General features: G+C 40.2%; 1 protein-coding gene across 1 annotated transcript in view; it reads right to left on the bottom strand.

Moving 5' to 3' along the window:
• The window catches only part of LOC135410081 (pinopsin-like), a 79,592-nt gene extending 54,394 nt beyond the window's left edge, over nt 1-25,198 (bottom strand). Inside the window, exons 1-2 of the mRNA XM_064646382.1 lie at nt 24,738-25,198; nt 17,778-18,550 (exon numbers count right to left, since the gene is read on the bottom strand). Coding sequence (XP_064502452.1) covers nt 17,778-18,114 — 337 coding nt within the window. The 5' untranslated portion in view covers nt 18,115-18,550; nt 24,738-25,198. The remainder of the gene's footprint in view (nt 1-17,777; nt 18,551-24,737) is intronic.
• Nucleotides 25,199-26,163: the final 965 nt, after the last annotated feature.

Below are 26,163 nucleotides of genomic sequence, written 5' to 3'. Positions count from 1 at the left end.
AGAGAACAGCAGACCCCACCTATCAGTTTGTCAAACCCCTTGCTTACAGCTATCTGGCAAAAAAGCTGGGTTTTGGATAGAGCTTTTATACACTTTAGGAGTCCACTGTCATTATGAAATCATCCATTGCTTATGAATCCTGCCCTTACGAACCTTGTATGTCTCAGGTGAGACTGCTGCTCCCTGTTTGCATTTCTTCATCTGGAAAACACGTTTGCCTGGAATGCACTCACCTGCACAGGCCCCAAGTCTTTCATGGTGAGCTACCAGGGAAAGAAATGGCAGGTGTACCATGCTGTACCCTTGATGTCATGGTCCTCTCAGTAGGGTGCAGGATCCTCCGCTGATGAGTTGTCATGCTCTGTTCTTATCAGCACACAGTCCTTCAGGCTTGCCTGAGTCAAAATATGTGCTTGGTTTTACTGCTGGGAACAGCGTTCTTCATTACCTGCACAGGCTGTTCTCACTCTTCTTCTATGCTGTGTTCAGGTGTTTACACACCTTTCGCTTCATGAATCATCTGTACCAACCTTGGTAACTCCATAGCAAGCCGATACATCTCCCAGTACCACTGTAGCCTGTGGCCAGCCCAAACCCAGCTGCCAAGACCAAGATAGGGCAAAATGCAGCTGACACTGGTGCAAGGCAGGGAAACAGAGCGTGCCTGGCTGTTCTGCTGCAGAGACCCATTGCAGGATGGTGCCAGCTGAGCATCCCCCGGTGCGCATCAGACCATCTGCCAGCCAAGTACAAAATGCAGAGGGGAAGTCAAGGGGATAGTAAATGCTGGGGTTCCCACATGGCACCTACAAGACCCTGTGCTAACCCCAAGGGGCCTGCCAGTGGTAGAAGTCAACCAAACGCAAGTCCAGCCATCGCTGCTTAAATGTGTTGCTGAAGGAAGAGAAAATGGTGGTGTTTCATACATTTATGAGACTCCATTCATAAATGTGTGTGCATGTAACACCTATTCCTATGAGGCAGCTTTAACATAATATTCTAGGAAGAACATCATGCACCTGAAAGTGGAAGAGGAGCATGAACCAGCAGCTGGCAGGTTGGGACTCACCAAAAGTTTCACCTTTGCTTGTGCAGTCAGGCCACTGTGCGGTGATGAACAGTGAACTCAAAGAGGCAGCAAGAAAGAAAGTGCACAGTGCTGTAAGGACATTAGCAGGGATGGAAGAAGCATGATCTGGTCTCCACTTAGAAATGCTGTGTTGGTAAATACCTAACACAAGCAATAGGTAGGTTTCTCAGGAACACTGTGTCCTAACACAACTATGTTCCCTTCCTTCTAGACCCTCAGTTTTCAGCTGCTAAATCTGCTCTTCCATTAGCTGGATAATATGCTAAAAAGCTCTGTGGCAGTATGAGATGGAGATAAGATGTAGGTGCACCTCAAGTTGAGAATATTGGGGAATCCTGTGCTGAGGTATTCTGCTGTTTCTTCTTGACAACGTCATTGACTATTCTTGTCTAAGGACTTAAATGTAAACAGAGACTAAGAAACAGCAATAAGAAACAACCCTCTTCAAATGAAGGCTCTTAATACCTCAATTTTAAGGTTTTAAGTTTAATTCCAAGTTGTCCTACTGAATGGTATTACATAAATATGTTACTGAGTTATTCAAAACTAGTTTGATCAGTGACTCAGGGCTGTTTTCAAGGGAAATAACTTTCCTGAATTTAAATGAGAGTATTTCTGTTAGTCTCTACAGAAATAAAACACTCTACACATGTAAATGAAACAAACAATTTAAGCAATGTAAGTCATGACCTTTCCAACATATTTATATTTATATATCTCCATAGAAGTCTTTCTGAAAACATATCCTATTGTATGTGTCCATCTATCACAGTCCATCAGGGACTGTGCATGAAATACAAATTGGAAGATCTGGTATTCACAAGAGAGGTTTGAAAGAAGAAAGAGGTAAAAAAAAGGCAACAATACCTTTTGCTGATGGTTGCTTAATCTTCAGGAGAAATTTTGTTAGCTCTGGGCCAAACTACCTTACTAACAACTGCCACAGCATCAAAGACTTTATGTGGGTGCACATAGAGCAATCCATTCTATCATCAGTTTAACTTCCATTTGTTATGTAATGTTAATGTTAATGTTAATATTGATAAGTAAAACTAGTGGGCTCTGTTTCCCTTAAAGTCAATGCATTTCTTCCACAAAAATACAGTGATCACCACTGATGTAGTTGCTGCCATCAGAGACTGCCTTGCAGGTGAGTATATTATAACAATAAAAGCAGAAACTTCCAAAAGCTGATTTGTTGACCTGACTTTCTCACAGCATGTGCACTTCAGTAAAAAGCATCAAAAACTATTCAGTCACAACATCACAGAGGAAGAAAGAACAAAACTCTTAATTCTGAAAAAAAATAATTCTATTTTGCTTTCTAGCTCTGAGTCTCGTAACATACATTTCATTACTGTAGTGAAGATAGGGAAAAACCTATGTCATATAGTCTCCAGTGAGAGTCTTGTATGATACGGGGATTGCCAAAAAGTGGCACTGAGAATGTTGACTGGCCTGCAAAATCTGGGATAAGCAGCCCAGAATGAAAAAAATTCAGTTAAATTAATAAAACACAGTTAAGTTAGCTAGCAACTTTTACAGCCAGTAGGGCTACTGAGAAGGTAACATCAAACCAGCAAATCTGAGAGAGAAACAAATGAGAGATTGTGAATATGGGATTTCACAAAAATATTATTATCAAGGGTTTTGGTTTTTGTTGGGGGTGATTGGGTTTTTTTGAGTGGGTTTTTCTATTTTTTTGAGATGAGAAGCACAAACAAATATTCAGAAGGGATGTAAACAGATCTGAAGTGGCAGACATCTGTGGTTACTGTTCCTTCCTTGCTAACCCCTAGAATATTATCCACTTTTTCCTTTTCCCTCCCCAAAAGAGAAGCTCATATTTTTTGAGCTACCAGTAGATTTTGGCAGAAGACCCAACGTTTCCAGAGTTAAAAAGAAAGCCTGATGAACCTAGAAGACATTTCAGAGATAAGATGAATAGACCCAAAGCGAGCACTAGTCTTGGTGGACAACCAACCAGCCTGACTTGCCTGATATTTATGGCTCAGTATCTACACTTTAGTGAATAAACAAATCACAACAGATCGCTTTATGATATAGCAAAACCACAATGTGAATATAACAACTCCTGATAAGTTCAGTGCTAATATAGATGATATGAACTGCAGAGGTCTGCATGGATGCCCCAATAACTGACAGAAGCAGCTGAGAATTGGATGTGCTTCCAAAACACTATTGGCTGTATTTGGATATGCCTATTAAATATTTATACGACAAGCATAGAATAAATGATCCAAAAAATCAAATATTCTTGCCTTTAGTGACTCTAATTCTAGTAGAATGCTTCCACATATTAGTGATGAGATCACTATTTCCTTTTGATTTTTAAGGCGTTAGAAGCACTTCTACCTATTTAAAATTGAGAAAATATTTCCCACATTCATTTGTTACACATTAGCAATTACAAATAGTTTCTAAATGCTTTCAAAATACAGGTGACCTCAGATATTAACAGTTCTCTTTGAATAGAAATAAATGTGCCAATTGCTGTTTATCTAATGCCTGTATATTTGTTTTCGTTTGCTAAGATGTCTTGGAATCATGAGTCCATTAGAGCAGGCAATCATTCCTTTCTCCAAAGAATTATCTTCCTGCTTAACTCTAATGGGAATCACAATTTAACTGTGTGCTTGAAAGAAATCACTCAGAAATCATTGTTGGATCCAAGCCTGCTGGAACAAATCTGACAATAAACATTACCAGTCCTGTTCAGTAAATCTTTCATGCTCTTTTCACTCAGTATTCATTTCTATTTTCATCCTTTGTACAACACACCCTTCGTGTTTGGTGATACCTCAATACAGACAGCATGTATTACTTTGAATGGCAAAAAATTATCTAGGGGTTTTTTTTCTTTCTTCCCCCCTCCTTGGCTGAATTTTTAAACCTGTACACGTTGTGCTTTAAGGGTGGTCTTTCGCTGTATCTGGTGATTTAATGTATCACTGAGCACTACTATACTTATCTACTATGTTATTAATATGCCTATTCATCAACCAACCAACTCCCAGAGGCATAAATATAGCGAAGAATTCCCTTTTGCATCTCAGTGGTACCAGCATAGCACAAAAATAACCTCGAACACTAATTTCTGGCTCACTTTCCATATGTTATGCAGGATCCCTTTGCGTTCTGGAAAGCAGGCTAGCACTTGCAAATTCAGCTTCCTAAATTGGCTGCCTCCGTATCAGTATATTTATTCTGCTGCCTTAGGGAATCAGAATAAGAAATAATGTCAGCACTAGATGGAGCTCCTGTACAGCAACATCTCAGGAGAAATCTTTAGGGTTTGTCTGCACCTGAAAAGCAAAGATGGATATACAGTGCTAGCATAGCAGGAGGATGCTCTCAGGGCAGTCAGGTTCACTGCAGCATTCCCATGCCCACGCTGTCCTGCAGGATCCCAATTCCCTGACAGGGCTGCTCCTTTTGAAATGTGGGGGCATCCCCAGGATCTTCTTTCACGCTGAGGAACTGCACAGACAACTTGTAGTCTCAAGGGTCTTCTATACGCGGGATATAGCACCAAGTAAGTTAAGAGGTGAAATTACAGTCTATTATCATCCACCAGCTAATGAGGCAAGTGTCCACCAGAGCACACTTAAGTAACTTCCTTTTGATGAACCTCTGCTTTCTCACTGAATACAGCTGCTCATTTTTAATAATAAGAGTATATGGTGCTAAAAATGCCAAGGCTGTGGGTTCGATCCCTGTATGGGCCATTCACTTAGAAGTTGGACTCGATGATCCTTGTGGGTCCCTTCCAACTCAGAATACTCTCTGATTCTAGAGATTTTCCATAATCCAGCGTTTTTTCAGCAGTTGCCCTTCCTAGAAGTGGAACACACTACAAATATTAACTCAGAATTCTGAGTCAAGTTTCTGTCATAAAGTCTAGTGGTCAAACTGGTTTTTATACCAACTAGGTATTAACTGCTCAATAAATATTTTGTCTGATACTATGAATGCAGTCTCAGTATATGCTGACAAGTCTTTACACTGCCATTGAACCAAGAATTTCTTGTTCAGTCTTGTGACCCAACGACCTCACATATTATGGAGGTGAGATGAAACACCGGAGAAGGCTGCTACTATCTTTATCCAAGATCACTTTGCTGGCTAAAGGATGTGCAGTGAGAAGTGGTATGCTCCATCCCTTAACCCCTCAGAATGACCTCAAAGAGGAGATCTTTTGCTACATCCATTAAGAAATTAGTTGTAACCAATGCAGACAGAAATCCTTTGCAGTACATTTCATCTAGTTAATGAGTCTAATCTGCACCACTGGATAAATTGATGGAAATTGCACTAGAGAGCAAGCAGTGGGTGTATAAGGAGGTATGACATACTTCAACAAGCCAGAGTTGCTACCATGGGGGGAATCCAGACCTTACTACTTCATTAGAAGTCTTTGACAGTGCCATGCAGACAGGTTGATAAAGCAATTGATAAAGCCTACTTGGATTTTCAAACCACTTTGACAAGCCTAAAGGCTCTTAAGGATAGTAAGCTGCCTTGCAATAACAGAAATCTTGACATGAATAAATAATTGAGTAGGGGCAGGAAATAAAGAACATGAGAAAATAATTAGTTTTTTAGAGGAAATTGTGGCCAGAAGTTCCCCACGGATCTGTGCTAGGCCCTGGGCTATTCAGCACATTAATAAATGATCCGGAAAAGATGGTAAAGAGTGAAGTTTGCTTATTACAGTATGCTGAATAACTCAAAATCAACAAAAACTGACTGCAAAGTACTGCAGAACAACTGTATGAAACTGAGCCATTGAGTAGATGAAATGCAATACTGATGTAAACTGCCATATGTGGAGAAAAACAGACCTAGCTTTAAATACACAGTGATTATTTCTGACTGACTCACTGCTCTGCAAAGAGACTTATGATAGACAGCTTTACACAAACCACTTCCACTAAGAAGCAATGCTCAGCAGCATTTAGAAAAGCAAACATCAGGGCTTACTAGAAAAGGAAAAAAAGAAGGGAGGGGAGGGGAGGAGAGGGAGAGGTGATTTGAAAAGGTGGATGAAGGAAGATTATGTAGTGTTTCTCATAATACAATAACTGGGTTTTCAATTGAAATCATCAGGTTGCAGACTCAGAATTAACAAACAGCAGAAGGTACTTTTCTTTGGTAAGGAAGAAGTGGAATTCCTTGACATATTATATTGTGCATACCAAAATTTCGCAGGTTTCCTAAAAGCAAGCGGCATGGAAGACAAATGCAGGAAGACCTATTAGAATCAAAAGTACTACTTCAGGAAAGACATCTCTACACCACAAATCACAGGCTGCTGGCACTACATAGTGGAAAAATACCACTGGATGCTGATAGTTATACTAACTTTAAGTTTAGTATTCTAGAAGTATAGCTAGGCAAAATACTTTGAATGGCAAATACTTAGTACGTATATACAACCCTTTGCAAAGTACAACTATTATTTAGTTATTGAAATGATAAGAAGGAACAATTGCAGCAGAGTAAGAGGCCATTACCTGCTTCTATCTGCTATTAATATTTCTTTACCAAAGGTCTGAGTGCCCACAACCCTAGAAAAGATAATAACACTTGTAAAACTCCTACTCATACTCATCCTTGTTAAACACCCCTTGGTGCACTGACCTATAGAGAAAAACTGTTACATTGAGGAAACCAGATGGTGGTACATCTACTGCTGTTATCTCAAAGAATATTAAGCTCTGGCTTTGTCTTGCCTCATAACCTGCTTTCTACCCATTAGAAAAAGCCTATTTAAATCCTGACTGGCATATTTATCTGGCAGCCTTTCATCCTATTCCTGTGATGCAGTCTTTGCTTCTCACAAGGATATTACACAGAAATACATTTTCAATTTTAAGAAGTACACACAGTAAAGCAATCCCCAACAACCTCATGCAGCCCCTGCTGGTCCTCGGCCCTCTTGGGCGGCCACACATTCTTTCTGTGAAAACTGAGCAGTTCAAAAACAGAGCAAAAGTTGTCAGTTTGGATAAATTAGGGCAAACTACTAGGATTTGTTACAAAAACTTGCATGTAGAAGAATTGCTTCGTGCATTACAGTCAGTGTACAGAACATATACATGATATACGCCCAAATACCATGTACATACTCCACCTTTTCATTAAGAGGCAGAAATTATAACTCCTCATGTCCACCATATTAATTCCTGCCCTAGAACTGTTTCTAATTAACTCCTGCTGAACTTACACTAAGGCAAACAGATCAGCCACAGACATGGCCATCCCATTAAGTGCTTGTTCTGCTGCCAGCAATGAAGGGAAAGACGGTGCAGCCTGACCTGCTCTGCCTTGGGCTGCCTGCTGCACAGCATCCTAAACAGTTCACCTAATTTCATTATGGTGATTAAATGTGTCAGTAACACCACAAACAGCCTGAGGCCAGAACAGAAATAACCCACAAACTGTAAATTTGGCAAACAATAACGCTTCAGCATGTACATTGCAATGCAGACCCAACTGTAATCAACCATTGCGTGTCCTAAAATTTTCATAAGGAGAAGTTAAAGGGGATATATGTTTTTGTAAAATTCATACCATTTCTTAGTTCAAAGTGCTATTCCAGTACTATCTCAGAGGTCTGTACTAGACTTGGACAACATTTAGAGATGAAGCAATAAAATGTCATACATATGAATTAACTAATGGTTTTGAAACTTGGAAATTGCCAGAGTTCTAATCTAAGCAAAGTTTTACATTGCTGTTTTCAAGATTATCAGACTAGTCCTTATGAAAAATTTTCACAATCGAGTCTGCTTTTTTGATGCCTTTTTTTTTCTGATAGTTATTTGGTCCTGAACAAATTTCTGCTGTTATAAATCTCCTCAAAAATAATTCAGAATAAAAGAGTTTCCATCTATTGATTCATCTGAAGCCTGTTCACTTTGATTCCTTCTTGCCATAGTTATCTACTATTTTTCTGCACTTGATTGCATTAGTGCAACAAATAGAAACAATAGAAAATGTGAAGGGGAAAGAAACAATAGAAGATATAATTGAAAAACACACTAGAAAATTAGCAGATAGTGATTGCCTGCCTCTAATAAAAAACTGTGAAATATATGTAGATTTTCAGCTTACCCCAGCAAGTCGCTAGCTTTCTGCATTGTGGCTGCTATATTTTCAAAAGGAACAGTAGAATTCTGTATCTGGCCATAGGATGAGATTGTACTTCCAACTTATTGGCATCTGCCTGTAAAACAGGTTTAAGAAACTGCAAACAGGAAAAGTAACATAGTTTTACCACATTTTGGAAAGACTTGTTGGCTGAAATAGCCCAGAGCAACCGAGCCCGATGCTGATAGCTGGCATGAGAAACCTTCAGCTGAAGCAAGAGAAGTCTGGCATTGTTATAACATGGTGGTTTAAAAGATGGTACCTAGGTGACCTTGATTAGAGGCATTACCATCTGGACCAGATGAGAGGGGAGTCAAGCAGCCTCCAGGGACCCTGAGACTTCACCCATGTATGGGGTGAATGCTCACCCATCTGCATCCCTTGATCCACACTGGGCCAGCACAGCATGGAGGAGAGAGAGGGGCAACCAGGTCCTGAGCTGCTCAGGAGTCAAAGTACAGGGCCATCTCACAGAAATGGGATGGTGGGATGCTAGGGGGAGGAAATGCCTACTTGGAGTGGTGCTCCGTTGCATTTGCTGTCTGCAGATATCAAATACTCCTCCTGTCTGTATCAATTAGGAAAAATTTGGAGCAGACAGAGGTAATTTTTACTTAGTATTTAAAAAACCCCAAACAACTCATAAAACCAAATCCACAAATCTTCCAGTAATAGGAGGCATTTCGATTTTTAAAGTAGTGAATCATGTTAGCTGAGAAATCCACAGAAGCAGTAAGTGGTCTGCGAATCAATACAGGCTGTACTTTATTATTAGACATTACTGCATCTTTGGTTCCAGAAGCAGTTTTTCAGCTAGTGTTGATGTGTAGAAAAACAAAAATGTAAACAGGATAACTCCAGCTTTCAAAGAAATTTATTTTTCCATGTGAGCACACTTTTTTAACAAATTATTTTCTCACTTAATAGACTTTTCTAATTAGAAAAGTGGCAGAAACACTAACATTGAAAAAAAACCAAACAAAAAAAAAGAACCCAACCCTAGTAATTACTTTAAGTATGAAGTATTTGCCACAGCTGAGAAAATAGGGGAGGGGGAAATGAAATTAGTAGTTATCACCCATTATTGTGTTGTTATTTGGAACTATGCCAATGGTTCTGTATCCCTTTTATCACTGAAAAGCCTGTAAGTTTAATTTGCTTACTAGACCAGAAGATTCAGCTTAAATGCTTCCAAAAAAAAAAAAAAAACCCATAGAAAATGAATGTCATCAGTTAAGAAAATGTCACTGGGTATATAACTTCAACTTAAACAGCCAAAGATAATATCCACTCCCTGGTATACCTCAGGACCTACAAGGGAAGCTTAAAAATTTTAAAAAAATTACTCAATTCTGTCTGATGTGTCAGCATGCAGATAGTCTAAACAATTCCTAGAGATTATCACACACAGAGTTAAAAATAATATGATTTGTCTTTCACAAGCAAAGTCCATTAAACTCTTTTTTTGGATTGAATGTTGCTTATTTACTGGGCTCTAGTTTATTTCATTATACCCACTGAACGACCAAAAAGCCAACTACAATTTCATGACATATTTCTTCACATCTGTGTGACTTGACTACCAGCAGAGCTGGTTTCTGCTTTTTCTTAAATTAACAGAAAACTGACATCAGGCATATTGCATTGCCTGCATTATTTCCATGACCCATGATAAGGAAAAAGGGCCTGCAAATGTCAATGATTAAACCTGAACTCTGACAGAAATGCTGTTCCATCATCTCCAACAGAGCTTACAGACATGATTTTGGATTCAATTCACCATCAGGATAATTTTTCAAGAAATCCAATGTGGTCTTCGCCTTTAAGCTCCTATTCACAGTGTCCATGTGAATTGATGTTATTTGTGTACTTCCTTGCATGAAGTCCCTAGTGTTCTGCAACATGATTCATAACATAGAACCAAAACTATGCAACCAAACTGCAGGCATGGCTGCCCAATAAGGAAGCATCAAACATAGACAGAAATCTGTAGTCACTTGAACATGCATGGAAACAGACTTTGGGCATGGGCTGAACATGGTTTTACATTGACAGCCAACAACTATGCACAAAAAATGCCAAAGTTACTCATTCCCTTACAGAATTCTACTGTTCTTCTGACCCTCTGTCCAGGGACACATACACAAGCTGTTGATATCTCTCCATGTTTTTTGCTGTTTTCTTTTGTACAGGCATTAGGAAAACAGATTCTACATTATCATACAACAAAATTCGTCAGAAAACATTAAGGATGGCAGCTAAGAGAAAATATGTCTCCACCTTCACCTGGCTGCTGCTGAAAGCTGAGGGCACCTGAGGATCAGTGATCAGAGCACACTCTAGTTCCTGTTTAAGCCATGTGCTTGAATTTCTGCTCTGCTGAAAGCTGAGAGAGGGGAGAAGGAGGAAAATGTCGAGGTTCCGGAGCGCTCCACAGTCCTACTGCAGTATGGCGTGGAGATGGGGCTCAGCTGGAGCTGCCCAGACCAGGGAAGGGAGAATTAACCATGCCTGGTAATACAGACACCAACTGCACACCACAGGATCTGACCTAACACCGTTGGGCATCAACACCCATAATCTGTAATGCCTTATAAACACGGGCAAATTGAACGACATCTTCAATGATGCTCAGTCATAATGAAGGCAAAACCTTCTCTTATCCTAAACCAGTGTTCAAGCACCTACCAGACTGAAGTCTCTGATTTCAGGAATAACACTTAAAGTACAACATAAGGTCTTCCATTTCCACTTTCTCTGCATGGCTTGGTTTCTCCTTTATCGTATTTTCCAAAACTTTCTCCCAAGTCGTCTCCCTACTTCAAGCATGTAAACTGAACAGAGAAGGCCAGTATTTATGCTCTACAAATTGCCTGTAGGAGGAGCAGACAGCATTTTCCCTACATGATGAATTTGAGATCTTAAGATCAGAAAGAGGACTTGGGCACCTCTTCATGAAAATACAACAGATGTCTTAAAAATACTCACTCTTGAACAACTATTCTAAGTGATTTCAGCTTTGTGCAGTGTTTAATGCCTATAGGAAATGGAAATAAACCAAACATCCCAGAAGAGGATACTGAAGTGGGGAGGGAATTATAAGCAAAAGTAAGAAAATTACAGAAAGAATAAAGAAGCAATAAGCATCCTATTTGTGAGGGTTGTCTCATGACTCCAGAGAGGTACAGAGCAAGTATCTACCCCTGAGCTTGGGTTCCTTTCATAGCCAGTGGAAATAGAGGGGTTCTTGTAGGGCACAGCTCCTATCATCCTGAAGAGAATGTCTCAAATGCATCAGACAGTTTGCATGCTGGCAATACAAATTTGGTTTTCTATTGATTATAAAAGAAGCTTTTGGGATTGGGAAATGGTTTTAGCCACACGATTCCATCTGTCTCTAAGGGGAGAGCATTTCATTTTTCCATGTAAATATGGCCCTGAAAGGTGTAATTAATAATATACCACTACCTCTGATTAATTATTTAAATAAAAAGTATAGCAGGTTAACTTCAGTTTCTCTAGAGAGGAGATGCCAAAGAGGAATTCAGATTACATATCTTCTGAATAAGTACTTTTCTGTTTCCATTTACTATACAATCTAATGCATATCGAGTGCTTGAAATTTTGTGGAAAAATTCAGGATAAACTATCAGTTGTAACACTGTATTAAAATAACTAAAGCCCTCTAGGTAAAGATGTTTCTTCTCTTTTAGATGAAGGAACTATAAGCACATTTGACCTAATTCCATGAGTCAGGCACCTTTTTTTCTACCCCTCTCTTTGATCCAGCAGAGTATTTCTGCTACTGACCAACCACTGATGAAAGCTTGCACAGGTCAGATTGATTGCAGACATAACAGAGTCTATGCACCTCAAACAGAGAACATTTCTAGGGTCTGTCTGCAGAACTATGTTTTCCTAAACATTACTGATTAGTTGTTCTTGCTATCAGCTTTATTTATAGATATATCACCTCTAATCCCATCCCAAGACCACTGCAAAAGGAGCTATCCATGGTCTGCATCCAGGTGAGGAGCTGCTAAGTGTGGCTTTGCACTGAGAGATGAGAACTTGCTGCATCAAGGCTCAGAAAACTTTGGACTTGAACTCTTGCAGGATCAAGCCCAAGGAGATTATGTCTTTACTCATGGAAATAAATGTGTCTTTTCACAGGAGAGTCATTTTTTACATCTGAAGTCTCAACTGCATCTCATAAACAGGGAGTTTCTAGTATGTTAGAAGTCTGTACTCTAAAATAAGTATATTAGTTTAGTGCAGTGAGCCTAAAACAGAGCATATGAAATCAAGATAAAATATTAAGAAGAGAATTATTTTTAAGGCATTTGTTCAAGGCAGCTGAACTTTAAAGAAAAATCATGAGCAGTTCCATTTCTTATTCTGTGTCTTCTCTGCCAGTTTACAAGGGAATAATTCAATAACTGATTTAATATGACTAAGAAGATTATCTACCCATAGAGTTGAGTGCTACAGGATTTCTAAAAAGATTAACTTTAAAGTCCTCATTTAGATATGACCTTGGTTTATCAATGGACATAAAGACATGTCTACATGCCCTACTTCAGTACAAACAGGTTTAGGAACGTAGCCCTCCCCAGCATCCAGGACAGACGGGATGTTGTGCAGGAAGACACAGCCTCGAGTCACACAGCTTTCACATGGCATAGGCATCTCTGGGTCCTGTAATCTCAATTCATTTTTAACAATGAAATTTTGGAATCAACTTCTGAGTCAAACTTCCAGGTATTTTAACAACCATGAAGGTTAAGAAAGAGAAAACAACCAGCAGACACATGAAAACAAGAGCTAAGAGGTCAACAGTCACAGAAATATCCCTGCTAGTAATGTGCCTTGAAACTTTTCCAGCATTAGAATCTAGTGTTGGATTTCTGGAGCCAGAGAAAGCTCTTTGTCTTTCCCACATGTATTAATCTACTTAATAGTTAATCATGATATGACGTATAGTAGTGATTCTGAAAATGAACTCCAGAATTCATCTGGGCCCAAATTCTGCTTATCCTACATATTTGGGAAGTCTACATTAAGGGAAAGTTTCTGAAAATTTTCATCTGTCCAGAGATTTGTAGTGTTTAAAAAGGCACTGGAGAGACTACGCTGAGATGGACAGAACCGCAAGACAAACTTAATCTTAGGATAGCATATCACTTCATGTATATATGGTCTCTATAGGATTACTTTACTAAATAATATATTTTTCCTAAATTAACATCTGATGTTTAATAAATTCATAATAAATATATTTAACTGTCCTTCTTTCACCTTGCTTGCAAAGGTTACTCTGAGTTCAGCTGGGAAAATGGATCCTGTCCCTGTGTCCCTTTTCATGTTTGTTTAAATGTATAACCATGAGCTTGTCAAACCATGACTAACTGGTGGGTAATGGGAGCAAATTTAAAAAATCCATCTATTTCCCCAACTCAGTGACACATGCAGTTTCCACTGCAGTGACCTACTGAGCTGCAAACATGCACAAGCACCAGAATAAAATCATTTATGCTGCAAACAGACCATGCTGTTTCTCCTCTAGCTCCATTCCTAATGCTCCCCCAGATCAAGACCCAACAACTCTTACTTCCATAGCAGCTTTCATGATATTTAAATTTCTCCATAAAATCCTGACTACATGTTTATTGATCAGCATCTGCACTTCCTGATAGCTTTAAAACCTTCTGCTTTTTGTGAATCATTTGAAATCACAAGCAGACATGGGGAAAGCAACAAGTAATTTAACCAAAAAACCTTCACTTTGTCCATAATTTTTTTCCCTTGTGCCCACGGCAATCCCCTGGTGCCGGTTCTTGAGTCATGATTTTTAAGTGCCTGGGGTAGGCAATGGATTGCTCAGTAAATAACTTTCTTGATTTCACACTAAGTGACAACAATGTACATTGCACTGTCAATACTGTTGGGAGAAGAATCAGCTCTGCTTTCAAGATCACCTTCCAGGGCAACAGTCATGTGATTTTAAAAAAGGTAAGACACTTTGGAGATAAAAAAAAAAAAGTTTATCTACTGTGCATTTATGTTTTAAACAAATCTCAGCTTCTTGCTTTCATTGTCTCAGGTTTCATCCAAGCCACAAACCTGGAGGATAACACCTTCACTCTCAATTCGGTACAGAACAAAAAGGAGGCTTTCACAGTATCACAAAACAAACTGAGAGGGAAAAAAACCCCTGTATTAAAATACAGTCCTTTCAGAAGCCTCTTCATAATGAACTGTATTTAAAAATATTTTAACAGTTAGAATTTGAGTTGGAACTAGATGGTTTTTTAAGTCCCTCCCAACCTAACCATTCTACGACTCTGTGATTATCCTCAGTAACTACAATGAACCAATCAGTGAGTCTTAAACCATGTTTATGACACAGAATATACTTGATTTTCCACGTCTTCAGTTTCTGAATCACTTAAGTAAGTTTTTTACAAATTTTCCAAAGTCCACAGAAGACAAGGAAAATAATCCTACAATTACTGAGATGGTATTTGTTTTTTGTTTTAGCAATAATACCTGCAAGTCTCAATAAGACCCTCACAGCTCTCTCATGTTACTTTCCAATAGCCACAAAACAATTCAACCATTCCACTCAGTGGATCCTTGCTCAGTCTATAATGTTTACAGCACACACTGAATGTTAAAAATCGGAAAAAAAAGGCATTTTGTTTTCAAGTGCTATGAAGACATGAAAAAGCCATCAATGCGCTGCACACCTACACTAGCTCTTTTTTAGCACATTCTGGAGGACAGAAAGTCATAAAACCTGATGAATAATGGTATTTATCAACAGATATAATCTGTTTATAGACATATAAATGTTAGGCAGCCTGCTACTACTAGTTCCTTTATGCATGTTTTTCTGTATGTAAAGATGTAAGTGAACATCTTTTAATTGTAACTCTGCAAACAAACTTCTTCAGTATGCATGCCCTTTATACCCACTAATGAAAGAAAGTGTGAGCACTGCAAGACCGTCACGAGAACTGCGCACTACCTGCACTTAGGCTGCCTCAGCTGCCCAGGACACCCTGCTGACGGGGCCAACATCACTAAGAGGAGCTGAGGTCACCTTTGACATTCTGGGTTTTGTTCTTTTGTTTGCTTGTGTGTTCCTTGATGATCTAATCCATTTTAACAGAGAAACTCATGTGAAAACAGGTTAGCACAGAAATCTGCACTCTGGCCATCCATCCAATTTATATAGATCTGACTTTCAAGAATTATTCCACAAGCAGGTCACCCTAGGAGAAACTTCCCCATTTGAAGGTTTAATTCCACAGTCACTGGGGTGGTGTCATGGGTTGACCTTGGCCAGACTCTAGGCGCCCACTAAAGTTGCTCTGAGCTGGGAGGGTCACACAGGCAAAACAGACTCAATGTGGGGTTAATATTAAAATTTATTACTAACAGGATAAGATCTAAAGAGTGAGAAATAAAACAGTCTTAAACACACTTTCCACCCACCCCTCCTTCCTTCCATGTTCTCCCTCCTCCCACCACAGCAGTGCAGGGAGACAAGTCCACCCCTCGGGCAACAGCCCTCCCCCGCTACCAAAAAACCCAGCCACCTCAACCCATGACAGGTGGTAACTCACATGTATCCTGACAGCAGCCAACAGGCTCAAAGGGCACCATTAACATACCTTTTTCCTAATCCCTTAAAAAACACCTTTTCCACCCCTCCCTTCAAATGTTATTCACCCATCCCACTGTTAAATAATAAAAAAGAGGCTAAATCAAGCAAGGGAGAAAAAGCAGTCTTAACTTCTTTCTTCCTGAGAAGACCAAGTACAGAAATACTCGAACTCATAAAACTCACAAAAAATGGAAATGAAACCTGGAAGACCTGTCATTCTGCTTTGCACAGACCAAACCAAAAATAACTCATCAAAACAAGCCAAGGTATTGTTGATGGGGTCTACTTTTGGATGCCCAAAGTAAGTGCTCTTATGTTACACAACATTGCTAACTCCCAAGACTTCACTTTGGGCAAAGTAGCAGTTTCCCAGGGGAAGCTGCCAGGCTGAGTTAATGGTCATCAGTGTAGCACACGTTTGAGGAAGTGACAGGTACCAGAGACTGCATGGCTGGGCTTCGCGAATGAAGATTTGGGGAGGGCTCTACCCACGTTTGTTACAAGCGTGCTGGTGGCTAAAGAGGCCAATTCGAGATAGGCATGCCCGGTTGCAAAAGGCACAGCAGAAAGACTCCTTAGGTGGTATATTCTGCAAGGCACGATTCTTTCTGCTTTGTCTTTTCTCCTCAAGAGTGATCCTGTGTGCTTTCTCAAAAGCATCAGCAGTGTTATAGATTGTGTGTCTCCAGACCTCCCGATTGGAGGCCAGAGTAGACCAGTTATGTTGATCAAAACATACCAGAGACCACACCACTGGAAACAGTAAGAGCTTATAATTCAGGTAGAAAACATGCATTTGGATCCACCACCTGCTTCTACATCAAGAGCTGTGGGCCAAATGCCTGCAGGAGATGCACTGCAATCCAGGATGGGAGAAGAGCCAGGCTTGCGCTTGTCCTGTCCTGGTGGCCTGGAGGCACCAAAACAAGGATGTACAGTAAGAGGGAGCTGTACTGAGTCACCCGGTCTGGGTGAGATAAGGATCACATCTAGACATGCACCAACAGGCCAGTTTATGCTTTAATACATTTTTTCCTACATTTTTTGAATGTAGGAATAAACGAAGAAAGGACGACTGCTTGGTGACACATATCCTAAACAGACAGGCCACCTTGGAGGACGAAGGCTTCCTTCTGTCTGTACTTTGTCCTTTATCTTTTTCAACAATTAAAATAATTTCCAGTTAAAACATTTATATCCAGCAGTATAAAAGCTGGCTGCAAAAATGTTTTGTCTGATCAAGATAAGAATACTGAATACTTTTACCATCACTTCTGACAAATCTAAGACTTAGTTTGCTATTGAATCTACAAGGATGTATTTTAAAATAAAAATTTTGCTTTGCAGGAGAACAGAAAGCATCCAGTAATGAAAACTCATTATCCAGGACACGAGAAATTCGTATTATAGATAGATATACATTGATAGATAATTACAAATGGTACTTTCAGGTGGCTTTGTTTATGGCAGAAACACACAGAGAGACCTGTAGTTCTGCAATGGCAGAGATATTCCTGAAAAAGAGAGAAGTATTATATGCATTCATACAGTTAAACTCTTTCCAGTGGCTTGCCTCTTTCTATATTACATTTTTAACCCTTAAAACATAAGTAATTTCAAAGATTGGGATATGTTAGGAAATATTTATTAGATCTCTGCTACTCTCTCCTAAAGTCTTTTAAAATGTTTTAAAAGATGGATTTCAGTTGTGTTTGACCATAACACGGCAATCAAAGTAACCTTCTGTTCAGCACAGACCAGCATTGAGCTCACTGATCAAGTTGCTTCATGCACCAGTATTAAGAAAAAGAGACTAAAGAATTATCATTGAACTCTTACCAAAGCAGGAATTGACAAAGCCATACCACCTACAAGCATGCTCCCCTCCAATCCACTTGCCACGAATGTTAGATGCAAAACTGAGAGTAGTGCCTGAGATGCACACTAACATGTCGCTGATACTGATGTTCAGGAGGAGCATGTTGACTGGGTTACGAAGGGTTTTAAATTTGCAGAAGAGGATGAGGACAATTAAGTTATTCAAGAAACCAAAAAAAAAGATGAATCCAAGAAAAACAGCCACTACTGTGTGCCCACTTCTTGTGAGTCCAGCCCTTGGCTCAACAGGATCTGCAGGTGCACCAAAGCTCAAGTTGTATGTCCAAGTGTGGTTCATTTTGGACTTTGACACAGATCAGTTGGGGCAGAGATGCTGGGTGCCCGTTGCTGAAGTACTCCAGCAGTTTCCTAGAAGAGTTTTTCCATCACAGGTCAAGCCATCTCAGAAAGTCTTCTGACCTTTGCTCAGATAAGATACCTTTTACATGGTTATGCAGGTGTGAAATACTGTATTTCAGCACAAGAGTATATTCCTGCACTGTGTCTTTCCAGTGGTCTGCTCTGCAGTAATTCCAGGGCAGCAAAATCAAGCAAAAAGTCACGTCAAATTCATCTTTGTTATTTAAACCTACGATCATGTTAGATGATCTTTTCTGATGCTCAGAATGGAAGGTATATTAAAAAGATGCTTCAGCATGGTCTCCTCTTTCAGAGCAAACGGACAGCCCTATCGATGGCAGCTGCACTTGTTTCCTCTGACAATGGGTGTCTTTCTGAAAATACAGAAAAAAAGAAATAGTAAAAACAAAACAAGTCCATATGAAGACCAAAACATAGGTACATAATTTACTAACAGTTCCTCCCCTTTTGAACTGTAACAAATATCGCTCAGTCTTTTCAGTTTTCACTCTGATTTTAGCAGAAAAAACAGTTTGTTAATATGTCCTTGGTTGTTCTAAGAAGTTTTTCCCTAGCTCACAGTTTAGCATGGAGGTGGTTATTTGCACATTCCTAGCAAACTTCCTCAGGTGAGAAAATGCATGGTAAGACATGTCTTTTGTAGCAGCTTCCCAGAGGAAGAACTTTGTCTTCCTCCACATTAAGTCAATCCACACCAAGTGAAGCTTCAGTCTTGGCTAGACCTTAATTAAAATGATGAAAAATGCAGAAGAAGGAGAAAGTATTTCTTTACACAGAAAGAATAATTTCAAATGTACTCCCTCAAGCTCTCCTGTCTCATCATCTTCATAAATGACTTGGATGCAGGAATGGAAGGGATACTAAGCAAGTCTGCAGATGACACAAAACTCAGAGGAGCTGTTGACTCCCTCAAAGGCAGGGAGGCCCTGCAGAGAGACCCCAACAAATTACAGGACTGGGCAATCACCAATCATATGAAGTTCAACAAGGGGAAGTGCAAGATTCTGCACCTGGGATGGGGCAATCCCAGATGCATGTACAGACTAGGGAATGAGATACCAGAAAGCAGTGGTATGGAAAGGGACCTGGGGTTCCTGGTCGATGGCAAGTTGAATACGAGTCAGCAGTGCCCTGGCAGCCAGGAGGGCCAACCCTGTCCTGGGGGGCATCAGGCAAAGCATCGCCAGACAGTTGAGGGAGGAGATTGTTCTGCTCTGCTCTGCACTGGTGTGGCCTCACCTGGAATATTGTGGCAGTTTTGGGCATCACAATGTAAGAAAGATATTAAGCCATTAGAGAGCGTCCAAAGGAGGGCAGCAAAGATGGTGAAGGGCCTTGAGGAGCAGCTGAGGGTACTTGGTCTGTTCAGCCTGGAGAAGAGGAGACTGAGGAGAGACCTCATCACAGTCTACAATTTTCTTGTGAGGGGAAGAGGAGGGGCAGGCACTGATCTCTGCTCTGTGGTGACCAGTGACAGGACCTGAGGGAATGGCCTGATGTTGTGTCAGGGGAACTTTAGGTTGGATAATAGGAAAAGGTTCTTCACCCAGAGGGTGTCTGGGCACTGGAACAGGCTCCCCAAGGAAGTGGTCACAGCACCAAGCCTGACAGAGTTCAAGAAGTGTTTGGATGATACTCGCAGGCACATGGTGTTACTCTTGGGAATGGTCCCATGCAGGGCCAGGAACTGGACTTAATGATCATTGTGGATCTCTTCCAACTTGACATATCCTGTGATTCTGTGATTTGTATGCTTACAAAGGGTGGCAGATATGTAATATCAATTTCTCTCTTGCCATATTTACCAGTGGACAGATGTCTTCCTTCATTATTTATAAAGCAGCCAGACACCTCAAGTCTCAGATGCTTCTCCCACCACAGACATGAATTTGTTTACCTGCACACACTGTATGTGTATTTTGTGAAGCAACAGTGCTTAATGTGGAGACACAACTGCTTTGCCAGTCCTCTATGTGGTTCCAGACAAATTCGGCACAGAATTTTCCATAAAAATGGAGATGGATGCATATATATGCATATATACATTTATGTAGGAATTTCACACTCCTCAATGCAAAACGCACAATAGCCATAAATTGCTGAACTAAAAAATACTAAAGCTTCTCTTTCAGGTGTCATGTACTCCTAGAATGATTACGTGCATTTTTAAATGGGGCATCTTCTATATTACTCCTAACCATTGCTTTCTGGAAATTGTCTTGTAGAAAAATATATGTTTAACACCTGGAAAAATGATAGTTCAGAGTTTACTGAAGATGCAGAGGTTGTTTGCTTTTTTTTTTTTATCATATCTCTGTCATGGTGAACTTTTAGAACAAGTATTTCATCTATTTCCCTACCTTCACAAACTCACTGTGCTAAATATATCTCATTATTGCAGTGATTTTGAACTCTAACATATACAGTCTGTCTTTCTTTTCTGTACACTTCACAGCCCTTCTACTGTTAGGTCATTGAGAATCTGAAACACTGATGCTTTCTGCTTTTTTCTCCCCCTTCAGGAGGTACACGGGTAATTTAGGTTGGTAAGGACCTCAGGTAGCATATCTAAGAGAAACAACTTTTGAAATCCTCTTTCTACCAACTTGAAAAAAAATTATCACTTGTCCAATTCTGGTTGAAGGTTATAGAAGGAAACTAACTGGGTCTAACCATCAATATACTTAAAATTTACTCATAATTGTGTTAAAATGAACAGACTTAAAATGTAGTGGAAGAAAACTCAAATGCAATAGCAACTGACTAAAAAATACAATACCGAGCATTTCTCAGTCACTAACTGTAATTAGTGAACTTTTTTTTCTGGTAGCAAAAAAAAGCATGGTGGTGGTGTGCCAAAGGAGAACTTCAGAAAGAATTCACAGGGACACAAGATGTACAGTGAAATAAACTCAGTCATAGAATAATATTTTTTTAATAATTCTGATTACAGTTCAGCTTTTATAAACTAATCTATTCTTTTGCCATTGGTTCAAAGACAGTTTTATCTCATCTGTTTGCACATGACTGTTTATTGCTGAATACAGTTAAGGTCATTCCTACCTGCTCCTCCATTCTGCAAAGCATATTGCAGAATTTGGCTTCAAAATCTGAATACACTGAAAATTATTTACATGCAGACTATTTCAGCTACTGATGCCTCTCCCACCCCCCCAGGATGAACTGTTACTCTTAGATAATCTGTAGCAAAAATTTTAGAATGCCATCATAAATATTTCTATGTGGAAATTTACTTTACAAGAATAACTACAGGCAGAGCTTCTAAATAATATCATCAGTATTGTCAAAACATCACAGCTTTTGTGTTAGACAAAGTCAAAATTTATAATCCCTCTAGGAAATGTGACGCACTCTCTGTACATATCTCTATCTTACAAAAAAGACATGGACCTCTTAAAACAAGTCCAGAGGAGTGCCACAAAATGGCCACTGGCCTGGAGCACCTCTCCTATGAAGACAGGCTGAGAGGGTTGAGCTTGTTCAGCCTGGAGAACAGAAGGCTCCAGAGAGACCTTGTTGCAGCCTTTCAGTACTTAATGGGGATTTTAAGAAAGATGGGGAGGAACTTCTAAGCAGGGCCTGTAGCAATAGGACAGGGGGTTACAGTTTTAAACTAAAGGAGGGTCAGTTTAGATATAATGAAGTTTTTTACAACAAGGGTGGCGAAATGCTGGAACAGGTTGCCCACAGACGTGATAGATGCCCTATCCCTGAAAATGTTCAAGGTAAGGTTGGACAAAGCTCTGAACAACTTGAGTGAGTTGAAGATGGCCCTGATCATTGCAGGGGGCTTGGACTAGATAACCTTTACATGTTTGTTCCAACACAAACTCCTATGATTCTATTAAGCTCAAAATATAAATAATAAAATGTAGTTCTATTATACACAGTCACATACATCCTGCATTCCTAAAGATATATCAAGATTTCATATTTATAGTGCTTATAAAAGGACATTTACTCCCTGGATGGGACTCAGCTGACTAAAATTTAGCAGTCTGACACTAGGTGTGAAGGCACAGACCAGTGCTCAGGTAATTTCTCTACTGACCACAAGTCGCCCAGCTTTAGCAGGATGAGTTCTGCCCTGGTGTGTTGGGGAAAGATACTTTAATGCCCATGCAAGAGAAGTAGGCCCTGAAAAATCAGTGTAAGATATATTCTAAAATGGTATTATGGACGCTGTGAAGGTCAAGCCATGTGGCCACTTGATAACAAAAGATGACAAGTAGGACACAAAAAGATGTACTTCAAAAAGTTTTGGGTGAATGCAAGAGACAGAGGCCTTCAGAGGAAGACATCTCAAGATGTGGGCTATCTGGGGAGTAAGTCTCTTTTCAGTAGTTGATGCATAAAGTGCTAAGTTTCTTACACCTTCAGATGCAATACAAGCCAAATTCAGATTTCAAAAAAGCTTCTAAACTCCCATAATAATCCCTTGAAGAATGGGTCCAATTTTTACCTAGTTAGCACTTCACTGAATAATACGCATTATTGCTGAGAAACACCTGCAGATGAGCTTCTGTGCTGAAAGGTTCACTTGATTTTTTTTTTTCTTTAGACAGATAGCTTGTTTTAATAGGAATTACTTTGTAACTCTGATAGCCCTGTCTTACAGGCGACACTGCATTCCCCAAGTCTCCATGATCTAGCAGGACAGCCTGAACCCTCCTAAATCCTAGCAAACTCAGGAGCTTGCAGGATTGAACTCTATCTAATTCTGCCAATTCTGCTTCTCAAAAAATGTTAAAAAAACCCAAAACAATAAAACCTGCGATTGTATCCAAGACAAACAAATGAGCATCCAGTTTGTCCCCCTGGATTTGTTTGAGTTGACATGGAATGGGAAACATATCCAAGGTGATACAAAATATATGGCCAGGTGAAATGGGCCAAAAGTTCATTTAACATCACCAGTTATTAAATGCTGTATCTGTTAACTGGTTCTGACAGGAGAAGTCTAAAGATACAGCAAAACACACACCCATCACTGCTTGTATTTTCTCTGAAGCAGTCTGTTGGAAAAAAATAGGGTTTCAGAAGATGTTAAATCAGCTTCTGGGAGCACAGGCTTTAATACTGAGAGTGTAAGGCTTCTTTTTGCACTTGACCCCCACACATTAGTTTGAGCAGTATCCTACAACAGTGAGGCTGTTTTTTCTTTCTCACTTTGCCCCCCAGTAACTTACTGAACATATTAGCTTTAAGTGTTTAGAATTGTTTTGGGTTTTTTTCTTAAATGAACTCATTCACTATTCCTAAATGACAGATTGTTTACCATCTTCCCTTGCAAAGTCGTGCAACATACCAAAGATGATGCTTAACTCACTTTCAACGTTTAAAAGCTAAGGAAAATGCATAGATAAATAAAATCAAACTTCAAAGTCATATTACTAAAAAACTTACATTACCCTCTTCCATTATATCTACATTATTCACTTCTAATATAAAAGAGCTATAAAAAACCCCTTATATTTACATATCCACACAGCCTAAATCAACCTGTTGTTCAGTTCATATAAAAATCAATTTTGAAACAGTGATTTTTCCTTCATTTAAGAAATTAGCTTTCTACTGAAAAGTTAAATTAAAAAAACCCCAAACATCACCACCTAACAAAAAAACCCACATAACATTTCAAAAACAATCCCAGATGAAATTTCACGAAGGAAGAATCAATTTTTTGACCTTATGACAGAAACAGTAAATTTTTAAGTTGACATACACTTAACCTTATCTTCCAGATGAGAAACTGAATTATTTTTTAACAGAAAGCATCCAAAAACAGAAGTATCATCTGAAATAATTGTTTCAAACACAGCTGAAAGCTGGGAGACTGCGTGGGACTCCGCAACACTGAAATCAAAATTTCCATCTGTTCTGAACTATTTTTCCATTCCCTAAGCCACACTTCAAGATTTCAAGAGACCCAGATATAGGTCTTTACAACTAAGCTAGAAGTCTGAGAGGAAGTTCTGTGATTCACATGTTTAGGTATCTCCCAGCCTCTTCCATAGGAGAGCCTCTTGTATGCAGATCAACAGACTTACTTTTAGGAGTTCACGATCATGAGAAAGACAGATATCAAAACGAGAACAACGTAAGTGCAGAACAGGTCATGAAACCCACGTTTGAATGCCATGCTGTTTACTCGAGGGGAAAATCTAGTGTGGTAAACCCACTGCTTTTCAAACAAAAGCTACTTTTATCTAGTATATTAAAAGTTAAGACAACCCCTCTTCCATGCAAAGAGGAAGTTTTTGCACAGAAATGTCTGTGCTAAGAGTAAATGAGACAGACCCTCTCCTGAGCTGGGCTGAAGCCATGAGAAGCGCCTCTCGGACGGCTGCAGCAGGAGGCATTGAGAGCACCTCCCCAACACACCGACTCTCCCCAGGCTTCTACACTGCACCAAGCAAAAGCCTCTTCAACCAACCTCACCTTATGAGTCGTCCTTCACAAACTTTTTTACACTTGTTTCGGAGGGGGGTGGCACAGAACACTGGAAGAAAAACCCACCTGTATCTCTCATCCGCAGCAGCCCAAGGGAAAACAGCCACTCGATTCTCCGGCAAACGCGTCCTGAGCGGCAGCGCAGGACTCCCGGCACCAGTACCCCCCAGGCTGCTCTCCTGGGCGATGGTCTCGGCAGCCGGGAACAGCCCGGCGCCTGCCCCCGCCGGCGGATCCCCCGCGGAGCCGGCAGGGCGCTCACCCTCCGCGGGATGGATGCGCCGGGCTCGCCCTGCCAGCCCACCTCCTTCTCCCCTCCCCGGTGGGCTGAGAAGACATCCAACTTCGGGCCGGCCGGGGAGAGCAAACAGCTTTTTTTACTAAATGAAGAAACAGGAGCGCCCAGGCGCGGCTCGCCCCGCTCCCCCCGCAGCTCCGCCCGCGCCGGGGCACTGCCACTGCCACAGCCTGCGCCGCCCCGCACCGGGACTCGCACCCCGCATCCAGCGCCCCGCGTTTTGGGAGCCCGTCGGGCTGCTCCCTCCCTGCTGTAGGGGTCCTCCCGCCAGGGCATCCCTGCTGCTGATGCATGTCTGCACGGCGAGGTTGCGCTGTGGTCTCCACACGCATATTATTGTGAAAGACATTTTGGGGTTTTGTAAGGAAGTGGGTGTAAATAAATAGCTGTTCAGCAGCGGTCAAGAATGCGGTTTAAACACTTCTCAAAATGGGGGGATTCTGACTTGACAAAACCAAACCCAGACATATCTTGTGCGTAATTTATTGGTCATCAGCTTTGTCTGTATTTTCCACTTCTCTTTACACTTTAAGCATTTACAGACTGAACAAGCACTATGGTTGCTGTGTGCTGAAATTAGTGCTTTCAGAAATATGTATGCATCGCAGAAATAGCATATGGCTTGAAAAACAATGTAGTACTGTGTCCTTCTACTACTCCCTACTACTACTCTTTTAGACTTATACTGCTCTGATCTTTCTACAGGAGAAAAAAAAGCCCATGGAGAATGAATTTCTGGATAAAAACACTAGAGAAAAAGTATACCAGAGCATACCTTGCTCTGTTGAACATCTCTCATCTCTGATTCTTGATGAATTTCTAATGAGTTTTTAAAATTTGTAGATCACAGTTAAAAGCCTGTAAAGTGATCATCATGGTCATGTTATTCCATCTAAGCTAGATTTAACCTCTTATCTGATCACAGTTGCAAGTTTTCCACCTTCTCAGGCATAGAGAAGGTTATAGAAAATCAGCCCAGCAAAATGAAAGTGGAGTCTCTTCATAAAATCTTTTGCCAGTGGAAGCTAAAGCAGACCTCACAGGTATTACTTGTTAAATTCATAAAAAGATTTTGTTCCCAAATTCAGCTTAACTATTTCATCAAATAAAAATTTTCTGAAGAAATAAATCAGGACTATATCTAATACCATCATCTTCAGAAAAAACACTATATCACAATTTTGCTGATTAGAC

The sequence above is a fragment of the Pseudopipra pipra genome, chromosome 2 (genome assembly GCF_036250125.1).
Source record: "Pseudopipra pipra isolate bDixPip1 chromosome 2, bDixPip1.hap1, whole genome shotgun sequence".
Classification (NCBI taxonomy): Eukaryota; Metazoa; Chordata; class Aves; order Passeriformes; family Pipridae; genus Pseudopipra; species Pseudopipra pipra.
The sequence above is the reverse complement of the archived record's forward strand: the minus strand, read 5'-3'. Positions and strand labels throughout refer to the sequence as shown.